General features: G+C 44.4%; 1 protein-coding gene across 12 annotated transcripts in view; it reads right to left on the bottom strand.

Moving 5' to 3' along the window:
* The window catches only part of GSG1 (germ cell associated 1), a 90213-nt gene that overhangs the window by 1831 nt on the left and 71969 nt on the right, over nucleotides 1-16413 (bottom strand). The window contains exons 1-8 of one of the 12 annotated variants that reach the window (XM_035335655.1): nucleotides 14095-14688; nucleotides 12443-12541; nucleotides 11568-11679; nucleotides 11329-11465; nucleotides 5780-6098; nucleotides 3220-3267; nucleotides 931-1083; nucleotides 454-565 (exon numbers count right to left, since the gene is read on the bottom strand). In XM_035335655.1, the coding sequence (XP_035191546.1) occupies nucleotides 454-565; nucleotides 931-1083; nucleotides 3220-3267; nucleotides 5780-6098; nucleotides 11329-11391 (695 nt within the window). In that variant the 5' untranslated portion in view covers nucleotides 11392-11465; nucleotides 11568-11679; nucleotides 12443-12541; nucleotides 14095-14688. Of the gene's footprint in view, nucleotides 1-453; nucleotides 566-930; nucleotides 1084-3219; nucleotides 3268-5779; nucleotides 7723-11328; nucleotides 11469-11567; nucleotides 12421-12442; nucleotides 12559-14094; nucleotides 14690-14758; nucleotides 14770-16268; nucleotides 16276-16413 lie in introns of those variants that run through there. The other 11 variants (XM_035335672.1, XM_035335700.1, XM_035335646.1 and 8 more) reach the window with 11 other exon arrangements.

The raw sequence follows: 16413 nt of genomic DNA, 5'->3' as shown, positions 1-16413 counted from the left end.
ACCCCTGTGTTTAGGCTTCGTGCTACAGGAATAGGCCTTCTGGACCTTGCTCAGTGAAGATGTCAAACCAACATGCAGTTTTGTTTAAACTGCAGAAAAGCAAGGCATGTTTGAGAGCAACATCACAGGTGTGACTGTGGCCTCCATACATAGGGAAGAGCTGAGACTAAACAGGGCAAACCAGCACAGGGACAGGCCTGATTAGTCAGCAGGGTAGAAGGTAATTGTTGAGGTGTGACTCCATTGTTTTATGAGTCCCTGGTAGCTACTCATTTAAGTAACTGAGCAACTATTTGTTAAAGCAGGGGATGAGGCAAAGGCAGGGGATTTAGCAGTATGAGAACTATGGTACACCTGTCTTTGGAAGCACAAACAGTCTAGAAGAGGAGGAGGGTTTTGGCTAGGTATGGTATGGCTGAAGACCAAGTGAAGATGGTTTTAGAGCTCACATACTAGAAAGCCCAGCCGTAGTCCCATGAGTGTGGTCTCCAGTCCTCTGGTCCCAGATTAACTGTGGCTTGGAAGACTTGAGTGTACATCATGTGTGCCACCATCCCAAGGAGACCTGACAGAAGAAGGCAGGAAAGAAAGGAAGTTATGGCAGGAGCCTGAGCTGCATTCTTCAGCCTCGTGTAGGAGAGGGGGCACTCCTGCTGCTATGCATGGCCACCTCTGTGCTGGGACACCGCCTCTGCAGGATTGCACCTACACCATCATCTTGCAGTTCCCCATCACTGTTTCTCCCTGCTCATGTTCTCTTTAGCCACATGCTTTTTACTTCCCTTTTCACTCTGATTCTCATCAGCTGAGGTGAGTGAATGTGAGAGGCTCTCAGTATTTTGTGGTTGTTGTGGTTTTTCTTTTTTTTTTTTTTTTTTTTTCCTGCCCACATGTGCCTGTTGCTGCCATGCCTTACGGTAGCACACTTACCTGACAGCACTGAGGAGACAGCAGCAAAGGCATTGAGCTTCAGTCCACAGACAGGATTGCCAGTATGCAGCATTTCCACCATCAGGAGGATGAAGCTGATGAGCAGCAGGCTGATGTACAGCATCTCTGACCCCAGTGACAGCCACAGGATTCCTGCCAGGAATCAGAAAGCCCTCATATCAGTGCCAGGTGGCTTGTTTGAGGGAGAGTACTCCCCCTTCACAACCCAGTCCTGAAAGGATGTCTGTTGGAAAGAAGGGTAATAAGGAAAACAACCAGCACCCAACAGCAATCCCCCCAGCTTGTGAGCAAGGGCTTGAAAGATGCTGAAGGGGACAGAGAATCTGCCACAGAAGATGTCTTGACTGCAAAAGGTGAGAGGACCTAAAACAGCTATCTGTATATAAGCCAGCATTATTCCCAAACAGCAACGAAGAAGCCACGGGAGAAAAGGCAGGGGCAATACCATTGAGTATTAGCACAAGACCTAGCAGTCATAGGCTGGCCACAAACATCTCAGCTGGACATTGGAAGGTTCTTCTGCATTAGTGCAGTGACATACAGAGCAGATTTATAATCACAACAGTGGAACTAAATTAATTTTGATCTGGAGCTCAACTAGTTAAGAAAAGAACTCTGTGGCACATCTGTGGTGATAGCTGGGAGCTGGGACTCTGGAATTCACAAAGCTCCTGGCAGGCCTGTATTTCTCACTGAAACCTCAATTAAATTGAAAAGGCATTCCTGGGGGTGGGTACCCAGCTAGAACAATAACATTCATCACCCACCCTGCTGCTTAAATGGAGAGCAGGTAACGTTCGTGCTGGGTTTATCGGTGGGACATGAGTGATAGCACAGTTCTTATCACGGCTCACCGTGTGCCAGGACTTGGAGCTGAATGAGGAAAGGCACTCTGTAACACCGGGCTCTGGAAGAGCATGGGGTTCACTGAAAAAGGCAAATGAAGCAGCACTGTGAGCACTACTGTTAGAACTGTTAATGGCCTTAGAGGAGCCATTCCACTGGGGAAAACGAATGTGAAGAAAACCCTCATTAGTGGGGTACTGACTCGACTCCTTAACATCGTTAGTCCCATAGAGTCACCCAGCTCTTCAACAGCAACTAGTGGGATGCATTCCCAGCTTAGAGGGGCTGCTCCGCAGGCCCAGGCCATCCTGAGGTGATACTGTGTGCAGGAAGGGGTGAAGGCAGGTGATGGAGCTGTTACACTGGGAGTGTCGCTCACAGTGATCTTCCAGTTAATTTGGAAGAGCTCGATGTCTTACAGAATAGGGACTTTCAGATTTGTGTTGAAATTAGACAAGGAGCAGTAGGACTGTGAGGGGGGGCAGACAGAAAGATTTACAAAGACATGTACTCTGGTTGCACAAACCTATTCTCTTAGGAAAACTGCCTGTAGGGAAGACACTGGAAGCACTAGAGCCAGAGACCAGGCCAGGGAATGGACCACAAGATGGTGAGAAAGAAGAAAAATGAATTACTGCTCCATGTGAACTGAGCAGTTTGTGCTAAATGCAAAAGTAATTCTTACTGCAGTCAAGTCATTCATTTATGACAACATGGATATCTACGTGACTTCAAAATGATCTTGTAACATCATCACTATTTGATTTCTGTAAAATGCTGTTTCCAAAAAGAATAAGCATGAGACATTACCCTGCCGTGCTGTTCTGCTGATACTGACTCAGGTTAATCTGCGCAGTGACTCCACAGCGCATCACTCCTACTGGACCCCATGCCTGTGAATGCACGGGGCTTTACAAAAGCACGTTGTCATTTTTTGCCATTGTTTTTATAACAGGGGAAGCAAGGCAGAGAAAGAAGATGAGCTCCCCAAAAGCACTCATCTCCCTGGTGGCTGTTGCGATACCCCAGTGTGTGTTTCAGCCCTTGCTCTCACAGCATAACCACTGGTACCTGCACCCCAGGCCTTTCCCCTCAAGTGTGAATATCCTCTGAAATGACATGCCTCCAGTCACCAGCTCAGGGAACAGTTAGCAACCCAACATCGCTTGAAAAGCTTTTGTTAAGAATCCTAAATGAACTTTCCATCACGTGTATGCACATACATCCAGGTATACTGAAGTTTCCCCCAGGATAATTTGAATCATCTGGGAGGAAATCCTTTGCTTTTTAGCATCCATGAGGCCAGGATTTCACACCTGACTTCAGGGACCCACTCTGCTGTCCTCACAGAGGTGAAGGTCACTTGTCCCAGGGGGATGGTGCACTGGACAGCTATGGTGTGATACAGGGATTTGCTCTTACCTCTCTCTGCTGGCGGGGAAAGCTCAATAAAGCTACGGCATTTCTCCTCTGAAACACAAAAACAAGGGTGTTAGTTTGTAAAACACTGTAGGGTAAGGCAAAAGAAAATCTCTCCCCCTCTCTGTCACTTCACTGCATAGCTCCAGTCATCTGAGCCTACCCACCAGATCTTCTCATTTCTCCTCTGTTTCTGACCATTTTCCATACCTTCACTGGGGCATGGTAGGAGAAGGCAATCTCCTAGGCAATGTCTCCACTTCTCTCTAGGAGGTGGTCTTTCTAGAAAAACTTCAGCAATCTGTAAATGTTACGAGGCCCTGGTAAATATATAAATCTGTTGCTACATATCCACCACCTTCCTACAAGACTTTGATGACTGTTGCTCAGGCCAATTAAGGTGTAGCTTATAACACGCCACAGACCCAGCACTGCTGCTCAGTACATGCACTCCCACTCACCTCAGTCTCAAGCAAAGCAATTTGCAACACTGATTTCTCAAGAAAAAAAAAATCTTTCCTGTGAAGTTCTCCAGTGACAGAGAATCACACAGAAGTAAAGTCTTCCGTCCTCACATTTTAGGAATGCTATTTAGACAAATGGCGCTTGTGTTTGCTTTGGCTTTTTATAGTGGCCAGATGCGAACTGTTATCTCAGCTGAGGGTCCACCATTATTATCTGTAAGTCTTTCTTAGCACTACTCTGTACTGCATTTGAGGGTTCTGTCCTCTACATTCCATGGTATTTTCTCCCAGAAATACCAGCCTGCAGCTTTTTTTGTAAGAATCTCATTTTATTGATTTCTATCCCCAATTCTAATCTCTCCCAATCCCCTATATTACTTCAATCATCCATGGCTCTCAGGATGCTACCCAGTTTAGTGCCATCTGCAGTCTTCATTAACTTTCTGTTTGCTACTTCACCTAGAACTTTAATGAGGTTATTCAGTAATGGCTCATCTAAAGCTGATCCTGAGATTAGCCTGAATAATGAAATCCTTTCTCCAGCTCAACTCAAACTCCTTTTGCCGATCATAGTCCCTTTTTTTGTTGCTGTTGTTGTCTCTGCACTTGCTTCCAAGACCCACAGCAGTGGGTGGCTTGTCAATTCAGAGGAAGCTGGGGACCAAGGCTGGCTTTGCATTCTGCCCCATGCTCTGCTGCAATCCAGATGTAACCTGCTCTCATCATTCCTTCAGGCACTGGGGTTATTCCAGGACTGCCTGGTGGCCAGACAATTCTTTCAGAGAAAGCTGTCAAATGATGCTGTCCCATTTCCATAAGCACCATGGAAACACACTCCAGCCCAAAGCAGTCCCAAATAAACACACCTCCTTCCACAGCATGTCTGGAAATGCTCATAACGAAGCAATCTTCTCACTAGGACATGAGAGTTTCAAGCACTTTCCTGCTCCTGTCTCTCTTCTGCCTGCTTTTATTCCTCTTTATTTACTTATGTGATTTACAAACTATGGCAGCAACAGATAAGAAAGCAAGAAATGCTGTGCTAGAATGGTTGGTCAGTTAAAAGAAGATGAGATGCTTATGCTTGGGGAGAACTGAAGGGAGGGCAGTAGGCTCAGGGGAACGGGCCTGATGAAAGAAACTTTCATCATTGCATCTTCAGTTACAAATCTCTCTGCTGGCCACCTTCTGGGTCAGTTCTGATCCCTGATGTGTGAACCAGGCTGTAAACAGCATCTGTGCACTGCAGAGTATCCACCTGTACTGGTGTGACACTGGTTCTTGCAGAAGGACTTCAGCAGGGCTCGGCAGAAGCAAATCAAAGGTGGATGGAGACACCAAGGGGTCTAGGACAGGCTGCATGACCAGCCCCCTGGCATGCCTACTCTGACAGCCAAAAATGGTCAAAAATCACAAGTCAAACCTATCACAATATCACAAAAAGTATTAAAAATGACAATACTGCAGCTCTAATCCTCAGGTCAATTTGCATCCTAATTTTGGTTCCTCTGTGGTCAGATCCTCAAGGTTTTCTCTGCATCTATAACATAATACTTCTTTTTCTCTTTATTGATTTGCATTTGTTTAAGAAAAGCCCAGTCCCTGTTCAATTCATATAACTCCCAGTTTGGTGCTTTAAGGAAAATGCCAACAATTGCAGTCCTCACAGTTGTCAACTACATACTGACAACACTGAATAAAATCACCATGCTTCAATTTCCCAGGGGATGTGCACAAATGAGCCGTTTAGAGCATGAGCTGAGCTTTATGTAGGAATGGAGCTCTGAGGAAAGGGAAGGGAGGCCCACTCCAGTTCACATCAGGATGAACGGTGCCACCACAAAGCCACTGCCACCACTTTCACTTCACAGCCCCTATTCCAGACAGAAAGCACACCAGAGACAAGAATTGTCCCTTTCCACCCTCTGTAAACATCTCAACAAAGCACAGAAATATAATGACAGTGCGCAGGGCTGGTGCCATATAGAAAAGTGAAGATGGCTTTTCTCCCAAGCGTTGTCAGCCTCTGCCTTTCATTTCCAAACTCCCGTGGAATAAAATCAAGGGAAGAAGCTGTGTCTGGCTGGGCAAGACGCTACCTGGCCCTTCCATGCTCTCTTCACAGGAAAGCCACATCCCCGTGTGGAAGTATCTGAAGGCAAAGCGGTCATCCCCAGTCTCCCAGCTGTAGTGCACCACATCCTGGGATGAAGCATTGCTAGCACCTGCATCGGGCGGCATGGGGACACCAATGCACTTGGTGGCTTTACTCTTCCCACACAAAGGCTTGGGCACTTTCTGGGTCCCAGTGCACCAGTAGCTGCCGAGCAAGGCAGTGGTGGAGAGGCTGAGAGCCATCAGGTTCAGGATGACTGCCAGGAAAGCACGGCGCCATGGCAACACCTTCAGCAGCTCCATCTGCAACACACAAGCGGAGGGACTGTCACTCCAGCCATTTGTCCCACCTAGTGTTACGAACCCTAGCTCTTCCCAGGGCGCACCTGTGGGGAGGGGATACGTGTAGGAGAAGCACTCTGCCCTCCCCACGATGTCCCAACATCTCACCCAGCAAGGAAGGACGATCTCCGAAAAGCCAAGGCGACAGAGCAATAGCTCAGTTTCAGCCATTTCAAAATACACCAGGGGTGTGTACTGGGGAAGATCGGGTGACCCAGTGGATCTACCATGGCTGAGTGCACCAGTGTGCGTGAGCACAAGCAACATGCAAGGGGTGATCCTGCTTACTCCATCTTGGAGATGGTAGGGAAAAACTGTTATCCAACTTCCCCAGGATGTCGTGTGTTTCCATTAGATGGGGCATGATGAATGCTTTGTCCAACTAAGTGAGAATTCTTGCTGCCAAGTGTTCCACAACACTTGTTCCAGCACCATTCATGCTATACCTAGAAGGGCAGGTAGGATATTGATTTCATAGTGGGGAAAGGCAGGGAAATGTTCCCAGATCCCAGTGAAGGTCACGCTTCAAAACAGTGACCTGCCCAAGAGGGACATCCAGGTATTCACACCCAGCAGCTTGAGCTCAAGCCACAGAGCAGCACCTCCCACCTGAAGCAAGCACTGCTCTGCACATCAGAAATTTGGTAGGGTTGGTGGGTGACAGTGTCTCTGCTTTCATACCAAGTGTGAAAAGTTTTTTTTTTTTTTTTAAAAAAAAAAACAGTGAATGTTGTCACAAACACTCTTCCCAGTTTCATCTCATCAGAATAAGGAATTCTGAAAGCAGGCTGTATACCAGGGTCCTTTGGTCTTTCTCACTCAGAGAGAAGCTTAAGATTTTAAGGTTCCTGCAAAACCCTGCACTGACTTCTGAGAACCCCATCTTATCACGCCATGGATTGATTAGATGTCATCTACCCACACATCAACTTTCATGTAATCAACGCATACCCCTTCCCACATGGCACTCCCTATGTTTGGCACAACTTCATCCAGCTACTCCCACCCTTTCCTATTTATGACTCTTAAAATCTATTTGGCCATGAATAGATTCAGTTTGTACAGACATTGCCTGCTGCCGGGCCTCTTCACATAACTTCTGTTGACTCACCCAACATTGAATGTGTGAGAAAGGCCCAGCACACTGTGGACACCGCTATAAATAAACGATAAATAAATGATTGCATTGTTTGTGACAGTCTTACAGGATACAGCCAAAAGTAGCGCAGTTAGAAGCATTTGTTCTAACCAGCAAGCTCAGAAATGTGGTCAATAAAGATGGTGCTGAAGCTCTGCTTGAAAGACGGGATTTGATTAGCATCTCATCGCAATGAAAAAAACATGCCTAATCCAGAACATTATCATCAAAGGCAAGAAAATACCCAGCTCCTGAGAAATTCCTATATCGTCTTATGCTCTGGCTTCTTTTCTCTTCTTCAGAGCATTTCTTTCTTTCAGCAACAGAGATGCTGCACCCTGGAGATGGTACTGTCTCAGTGCTACAATAACAAATGACTTCCATGATCTGAAGGCATGCTGGATACAATCAGCTTTCATAGAGTGGACATTTGCCAGGAACACATGAAGGTTTCTGGCTAAGGTTGGTGGCAAATTCATCTCAGAAAGTTTTTTTCAGCAGAAAATTTGGCTTATGACTTAAAAAGGAAATTATAAACAAAATTGCCTCAGATACATGATTTTTCATCTGAAAATAGAAGCCTTCGTTGCACAGTTTTTCAGTCTTTCATCAGTTCTTGATTATATTTTCTGTCACCAGGTTTCAGTTTGCTCATACTTTCACTGAAAATAATCTTTCCACTCATAATATTGACACACACACACACACACACACACACAAATAATCTTCTAATTTAAATCTTCAGTAGTGGGAAAAATATTATCTCCATTTGATTTGTATTAGTAAATCAAAGGCCATATCATTTCAGAACAAGTGACAGGAGAGAAAAGAAAAAGAAAAAGGGAAAGGAAAACTAGTCAGAAGAAGGAACTGGATCAAGGATGCTGAGGATGTAGGAGACAAGAAGCAAATCTGAAATACTTCCTGATGAGAATACTTTCAGAAACGTTTCCTTCCATAAAAGCCAAACACTTACTGACAATAACTGACCACAGTATCTAGATAGCTCCAAGGAAAGAGGGTTGAATTTACCTTACAAGGAAGTCCTTGAAGTCCTGTTAATTTGGAGGAGTAATACAGGAATGGAACTCACACTTAGTCTTCTGTTTTTCTCATCTCTAAATTTTCTGAGAAACCAAACTGCTCCAAACCCTCTTTCTCTTTCGTCTCCTCCCCTCCTCCCTTGCCCACCCTCTCCCTATGATTATTAAATGCTATCCCTCCAGCCAGCAGCTGTTTTGTGGAAAATGGTCATTTTGTAATCCACAATGCAATCACAGCTCAGCTGTTCTGGGAGATTATATGGGAAGTGCTTGGTGCTGTGGGCTGGGATTAAATGCAAAGGGGTGATCTGCATTCACTGAGTAAAAAGTTTCAGTAAAACATGAAAAGATCTCAGCCATCTCTGGACACTGGATCTTTGGGAGCTTGAATGGAACAAGCTGCAGCTCTCTGACTGGTGCTGCAGGGGACGCATGACCTTAGCTCAGAAATTACCAACACGCTTGGCATCAGTTAGCCTCTTGCCCTGTGCACAGCCTCAGCAGATGACAAAGACCGCAAGCCCCCAGACCTAGGATATCTTCCTGGCCAGAGCTGCCAAACATAGAAAGGGAGAAATTGGGTGAAGAAAGTTCATGCAACTACATCTGCTCTGAAGGTTTTGGTTTCAGACCCTAAAGAGATGTCTATCCAGCCCTCCCCTTGGGCACCGGACTTTTAATGAAAAAAGGAGCCCATTAGCAGAACCAGTGCTGAGTGACACTGTGGCATCACAGGGACAGAGGTGTGTGAAACAGTGACAAGTCAAACAAGCCCAGTACTCAAAGGATGCTGTCCCTTGTAGTGGCAGCTTTTAGCAAGGCATAAAGTTCACCAGGAATCTCAGCTCCCAGCAGCTTCACATCAGATGAATTTGGGAAGCTAGTAAGAGAGACAGAAAGATTCACATTCACTCAAAGTCACCTCTGAGCTCTTATCCTAAAAGTGTAAAGGTCCTACAATACTCAAGGGCTTTGCAACAGCTTGTTTGGCATCAGAACAGCAAGTAAGAATGGCATCACCTCTCATGAGAAAGAGCAGTCGCTAGAGGACATGGAGCTGCTCCACACCAAATTGAAGTGCAAGGGAGAGGAGCATCCCAAAGGTGCACACCACACCATGCCTGCAGGACCCCGCAGCTTTGCTCAGTGCTGGGGTGAGGTTCCTACCACTGCAGGAAGGCAGCGAGGCAGGAGGTGCCCCACTGCTCTGCTGGGATGGAGGAAACCAGCGGTACAGTTACTCTCATCCCCTGCATCTAGAACCAGAGGCAGGTGCACAAATAGTTCTGGGTGCAGCACAGCCTGAGGCAGCCCCTGTACAGCACAGGGAGCAGAGAGCTGAGAGGTTCAGGAGCCTGCACATGGGCAGTGCTGCCACAGGCTCCTGACCCTCCCTGCCCTCAGCGGTACAGCTGGGAGCTGTGTGGTTATTTTAATCCTAGCCACTGCATAAGCTCCTCTAATATAGATAATCATCTCTAAGATGGGCTAACTGAAAGTAATGCTGAATGTTTTCTTGCTTCATAGACTGTCTGCAGGTTTTTTGATTAATAGCAAGGCTCTGTTCAACACAGATGTATTTAATTTACTGAAGGATGTATAGTAACAGCTGATGCTGTTTAAAAAGGGAGTGCTAATATTTTTTCATTGTTCATTCTCTCTGCATCTGGACACCTTAAGTTTGGCTTCTGTATACTCAGTTTGGCTTCTAAATGCTCAAAACAAAACAAAAACTGTTTTTCAACCTCAAAAATACATAAAATTAATCTCACTATTGATAGTCCCTAATGTTAATATGTTCTTAGTTTTAAGCATGATGAATGTCTTGTTAAAACCCAGGATGCTATGTTACTTTCTAAAGCTAGGATTGTGGCATATATACTGATGAAGAGAGACTGAATTTAGATTTATATGGATAAGAATTCAGGTTTAGAAAACAAATTTATCAGAATTGTGCTGTGGTTTCAAAAACATATCGAACTTAGTATTCTGAGTAATGGCAAATATTTATCCTTCCAGAAGATGGCAATATTACTCTAGTCTTCTTTCTGGGAGCCTGATGCTCACGTGTGTGCTGGGGGGAAGTGACACCCAAGTTTAGGCTTCTATTCCTTCCTTTTTTTTTTTTTTTTCTCTCTTTTTTTTTTTTTTTTTTTTTTTCCATTGCTATGAACAAATTCTCTTTCCCTCACTTGGGAATGTGGGGGGTGGCTCCTTCTCTTTCAGTTATCTGAGCATGAGAGACTTTTGAAATCAATGGGGAAAGAAAAAAAAAAAAAAAGCAGAATAAATGGAGAAGCTTAGCAAGTCATTTGCTCCACCTTCTGCCCTGCACAAAACTATTCTTTCTAATATATTTTCCAGTATTCTGTCAAGTACCATATTAACTTTCTCAGCATGTTTTCATTCCCAGATTATTGCTCATAGAACATCAACACCAGAGCACATTTCCTGATGTTCAACAAACTTCCCTTAGCAAAATTTTATGTTATTTCTTTTAAAATCTGCATTCCCACCTCACCTAAATCTGATCATCGAGGGACAGGAAAACATAACTCTATCCTTCTTTCACCCTACCGTGCCTTCCAGTTTTCTCCTCTTTGTATCTGGCATTTCCCACCATAGCTTGGCTTCACTGGAGGTTTTGGATGTCTCTTTCTCTTTGAACTCAGCAGCAGCCAGTCCCTGGTGACTCGTTTAAAGTTCACCCATTGAAGTGAATGCCCATAGCAGTTGGTTTCCTGTGCTATCAGCCAAGTGCTTTGCTTATGGAAACAAAATGAGGAAACAAAATGTACAGCACAATCTTAGCACAACACCTCTGTGGAGACTGCCAAATCTACAGAAGCTTGAGGGTTTAGAAGTGATATATTTTCATCCCATCTGTATCACGTATGTGCGTAAGTGCCACAAATCATTTATGCCCCTATCACTTAGGGCGTAAGTACCCAACAGTGACACCCTCAACTCCCAGGGGTGTTGGTGGGAAAGGAGGACAAGAAGCCCTTACCAGATAGGGCCCAACGACTGCAATACTTAACTGGCAGATTTCAAGAGGCACACGGCTCTTCATAGCCTTCCATGCAGCTCTCCTCCCCCAGGGTACCAGGGATCATACGCTGTCCTGACATCAGCTGTTCAACCATCCTGAAAAGGAAGAGATTGGAGAAAGAATTACACCCATAAAGTCGCAATTTACACCCATAAAGTTGCTCTTCGAAACCTGGACAAAGGCACGCTCATACTCACCCCTCATTCCACACATTCTTCGCACATGACACTTCCGTGCTCCGTCCACCCACTGCTCCTGTTTTTGCTGTTTTTACAGGAAGCTGGTCCAGCACTGCAGTCCCCTCCCTTGCTGCCACACAGAGAGCAGGATGTCTCTGGGTGGCAGTGACACTGAGAGAGCCAGACTTCTCTAAGCCAGTGACAGACTGCAAATGCCAGATTTCTTCCTGAGCTCTGAATAATTCCACTCAGATTGTAACCTTTATTTAGCTGTTTGCATGATGCATTAACTCTTGCTCTGCAAATGACCTCACCAGGCAATTTTTTTTAGTCAAAGCACATTTAAAGGTGAATTCTGTTTTTAAACATGAACAGCTTACATTGCTAGACAGCACGTCTGTGGCAGAACAGACATAAAGATTGAATTGGAACAAGTAAATTAATCTTAAAAATGAACAAACAAGCTTGCCATCATTTTGAACCTAACTTATTTTCCCCCCAGACAAGTCTTAGTTGGCTAGATTTTTTCTATTTCATCTGTATTATTTGAAACATTCAGAAAACACATAGAAAGTAGACTTAGGGGGAAAAAAAGTCCGATGCAGCAACACAGACTTTGAGGATTCACTTAAAGATTCTAGATGCCACATTTTTTAGATCTGCAGTATAAGACTAGTTAAAGGGAGGTTGCTTCTCACAGAGTACTTAAACTTGGGCTATTTTAGGATGTGTTTAACTGAGCACACAGAAAAAAATGTTTTTTATCAAATTTAGTCAACTGTAAACTATAAGCAGACAAGAAAAATACAACTTTTTATAGACATCTGTAAGGACGTTAAATAAGATCCAGTCCTAGAACAGGGGCCATATCCCTAAAGCATATAACATCTCACCTTACCCACTGCTCACTATCTTCATCAGCTCTTCTGAGGCATCCAGTGAAATATTACAAGGTGAGCATGGATTCACCCCACTTCTTTCTTTCTTTTTGACTAAACATGTAACAGTCAATAAATTCTGTGAGATCTTACCAGATACTTTGAAATGTAGCAAGTTTGTCATTTTATTGATGGCTTAATTCTTTTCTCAGCTTGCTAATTCATCACAGTTGCAGAACCAGCAGGGCGTCCACCTCTGCAGAATGCGTCTTTATAATCTGGAAATTATAAAATTCCCCTTTATGAAAATTGTTGCCAGTTTTAAATCTACCAGTTATGGGATCTCAGTTTGTTCCCGTACAGAATCACAAACACTCAGACTCAATGGCTGTCATGGGCTCTTTTTTTTATTATTATTATCAAGACAGACCACTACAACAGTCTGATCTCCTCTGTAACAGAAACCAAAGAATTTCAATCATGTCTAGTGAAACACAGAGCTTCTGCTGGAGCTACAGCACTTATTTTATAAAGCTACTTCATACTGTGCAACAGGATATGATGGGAAACCCGTCACATCCTTAGAGAAGTTGTTCCAATGGTTAGTTAACCTCATTCTTAAAACTTTGTTCTTGATTTGCAATCATAGCATGTCTGCTTTGGTTTTCCCACCTCATCAGGCTGCTCCAACACACAAATAAATAGCCAGTGAAATGATTTCCTAAAAATGTTATTGCAGGAGTCACAAATCAATGCATTTCATTAGAGGCACACAGTGTGATCTAATAAGCTGGCTGACAGCCCAAATTCCTGGTTCTGTACTTGGCTGTGACACATAATTTTCCCTTCTTATAGGCCAAGTCATTAGTGGTACGTTTACACTGCAGTCAAAGCAGTGGCAGGGATGAGGAGTAAACATTTGGTGCTTGTTTTAATTGGGTGTTGCTAGCAATTTCACTCCAGCAGTAAGGAGCACAATGTAGGATACAAACCTCAGTCCAGAGAGAGAGCAAATTAAGCTGTGCTGAATTCCACATTGCAACGGTAGACGGATAGGTCAAAAATAGCTTGCTTCCCTACTTTAAAAAGTTGGGTCTTCACAGTCCTATGGACACAAATCTATAGCACAGCTGATCATCATTCATGTTGGAATCAGCATAAAGCTGGTGGGAAGGAGACACTATTTTGGTAATGAAAAATCTCAGGGATCTAAAATTAGTATGTTCACAGAGTGCACTGCATATGTAGGTGATCTTGGTTTCAAAGTAGCATTTAATACCAGTTTTAAAGAGAAAAAAAAAAAAAAGTACAGTTGAAATATATTGCATTTTGGTTTCATGTATGGAAATGGGTAAACCAAAGCAATAGTTCTGGGTTTGATTTATATTTTCCTGCATTTCACTATGGTGAATCAGAATCAGAGCCAGTGGAAGCCTCCAAAGATCACCTAACCAGTCCATCTGTATCAACATGGCGTAGGCACCCTCAAGACCTTCAAGCCTACAGTTAAAATTTATGGTAAGGCAGATATTTCTACATCCTGGATCAAAGTCAATCTATTCCCTTATAATATCTTGATTTCAACCTAATCAAAATATCCAACAAAAAATTTAACATCTCTGCTAAATGCCTAAGGTCTCTGTCCCACATATGAATTAGTTACTCACGTGGATTGTCCCCTGGAGGTCATTGAAGCTACATGGTTTACTAAAGTTATACTCATGAGGAACCAATGCTTCAAAGGCAGACTCTAAGCTAGCAGGAGAGGTTTGGAAATCAAAAAGAGTGAGTAAGACAGAGAGTTAGCTTTTTTGAGGTGAGGCGTGGGAGGTGTTTTCGTTCTTCAGCTATTAAAAACTCCTTGCTTTGGCATTCAAAAAGAGAAAAAGGAAAAAAAAAAAAAGAGAGAGAGAGAGAGAACTGGGAAAGGAAGGATTCGTGAATAAGGAGGCAGCACGGCAAGAGGCACAGCAACCTGGGCAGCCAGAAGGCACGAGGGAGTTTCTCAGGCTGGTTTCCCTGACAGAACAGCATTGGCAGTAAGCGCAGGTCAGAGGAGCTGAGGTCAAAGATGTCGGTCTAAAGGGAATAATAAAAGCACCCTTCTTTAGAGCTCTGAGCAGAGGTTATATTACAGAGGGTGTTTTGAAAGCAACAGTGCTAAATATTGAAATTCGATGTTTTATCTTTCTGGACATCCTGGTAATAATCCAGGTTTAAGGACTGAGGGCTTCTCTTTTTCCCAGACTTCAGGAGGATTTCAGCTCCCTTTCCATCCCCTTGTGGTGCATTGGAGCTACCTTTTCACAGATGGTCCTGCCACTGAGCACCATCCTGTGCTCGTGCCTCCCCTGCCCTGCACGCTGTGCCAGGAGCACGGCAAGGCTGCCTGCACACTGGGCAGGGGACTGGGCCTGACGCAGAGCGGTGGTGACACACGCTTGGGCCCCCAGCCCCGCACCATGGCAGGCCTGGGGGCAGCAGGCGGTGTTGTTTGAAGGCCTCCAGGGGAGAAGCAGGGCTCTGTGACCAGCACGCTCTTGTGTGCACTTCCCCACCAGCAGCATGGGCCTCAGGGCCCAGCTGCAGCACGGGGCGCCCAGGCTTCCCCACGCGTCCAGGGGGAAGGGAGTTCCCCGCTGGTGGAAACGGAAACGAGAAGTATTTTGGAGACAGCACATGAAGAGCTTGGGCGTCTCCCTCTTCTGTCCCGCATTTTTCTCCCCTCCTTGCAGCCAGATTTCCGGGTGCCAGAGCTCCCCCCTGCCCTCCCAACAAGCCCAGCAGCAGCATGAGCAAGGCCGCTGCCTCCTGCCCCTCCTGGGCCGGGGCAGGCCAGGGCGAGGTGCCCTGCAGCCACTGCCCGGCCCTACATGCAAGTGCAGGGTAACCCGGGGCCCTCGGCGTTACTATTTCCATCAGTCATGCTGCTAAAAAAAAAAAAAAAATACAAGTAATAAACAACTGTCCTTCCCCCAGAATTGTTTCTGAGTAGGCTCAATCTGCAATTACTCAAAGGCTCATTATTTAGCCAGATACGGGGCGTGGATTTTGTGATAGATGGTAAAGGGTGCCTTCCTGACAGAGAGAAAAAAAAAAAAAAAAAAAAAAAAAAGGAAAAAAAAAAAAGTGATTTATTTTAGAGGGAGATGTTGCTAAGAGGGGCACTTTTTAACAGAAAGCATAATCGAGATATTTTTTTTTATTAAATACGGATAAAACAGAATATTCCCTTGCCAGCCTTGCTCTCAGAAACAGCCAAGTGGTTTTGACTGAAATTAAAAACAAAACCAAAAAGATCTCAATAAAAGAGCTGAAACAGACGTGAGCTAGGAGATGTTGGCTCTGAGTTTGGCAAAGTCAAAAGCAACTGAAGCCAAATCTTGTGATGGGTTGTGTCAAGTGACTATAATAAAGAGACAATGCTACTAGTAATGTCTTGCATGTTCTGCACATCATTAACATATTATTTCACCATTAGCTTTTCCCATGTAGCCAAGGATTATAATTGCTGAGCTTTACAGCTAAGTATTAAGCATTGTGGCTAAACAGCTTGACAAAACACAAATTATTTGCCATCACCTGAACAGAGTAAGCATGAAGGAAGGAGAGCATTTTGCGAGCATGCAACCAAGGGCACAGCTTAGAGAAATTAGGTCAGGCAGAATGGAAAGAAAACTTCAGAATCAGAAACCTCTTCCAAAGAGAGAAATGTAGTCGTCTGTGGAACAGTCTCTCATGGGAAGCAATGGATGCCCAGTGCTTAAGTCATACACAACCAGACTGGATAGTGCACTGGAAAATGTACTGTAGGCAAGAATTTTGCAGAAACTGGGCTGAGCAAGAATGTGAGAAGATGAACTGGATGATCTAGCAAGATTTTCCCTGTAATTTCTTTTCTTTTCTTTTCTTTTCTTTTCTTTTCTTTTCTTTTCTTTTCTTTTCTTTTCTTTTCTTTTCTTTTCTTTTCTTTTCTTTTCTTTTCT

The sequence above is a fragment of the Oxyura jamaicensis genome, chromosome 1 (assembly GCF_011077185.1).
Source record: "Oxyura jamaicensis isolate SHBP4307 breed ruddy duck chromosome 1, BPBGC_Ojam_1.0, whole genome shotgun sequence".
Taxonomy (NCBI): domain Eukaryota; kingdom Metazoa; phylum Chordata; class Aves; order Anseriformes; family Anatidae; genus Oxyura; species Oxyura jamaicensis.
This window is presented reverse-complemented; position numbering and strand designations above follow the sequence as displayed.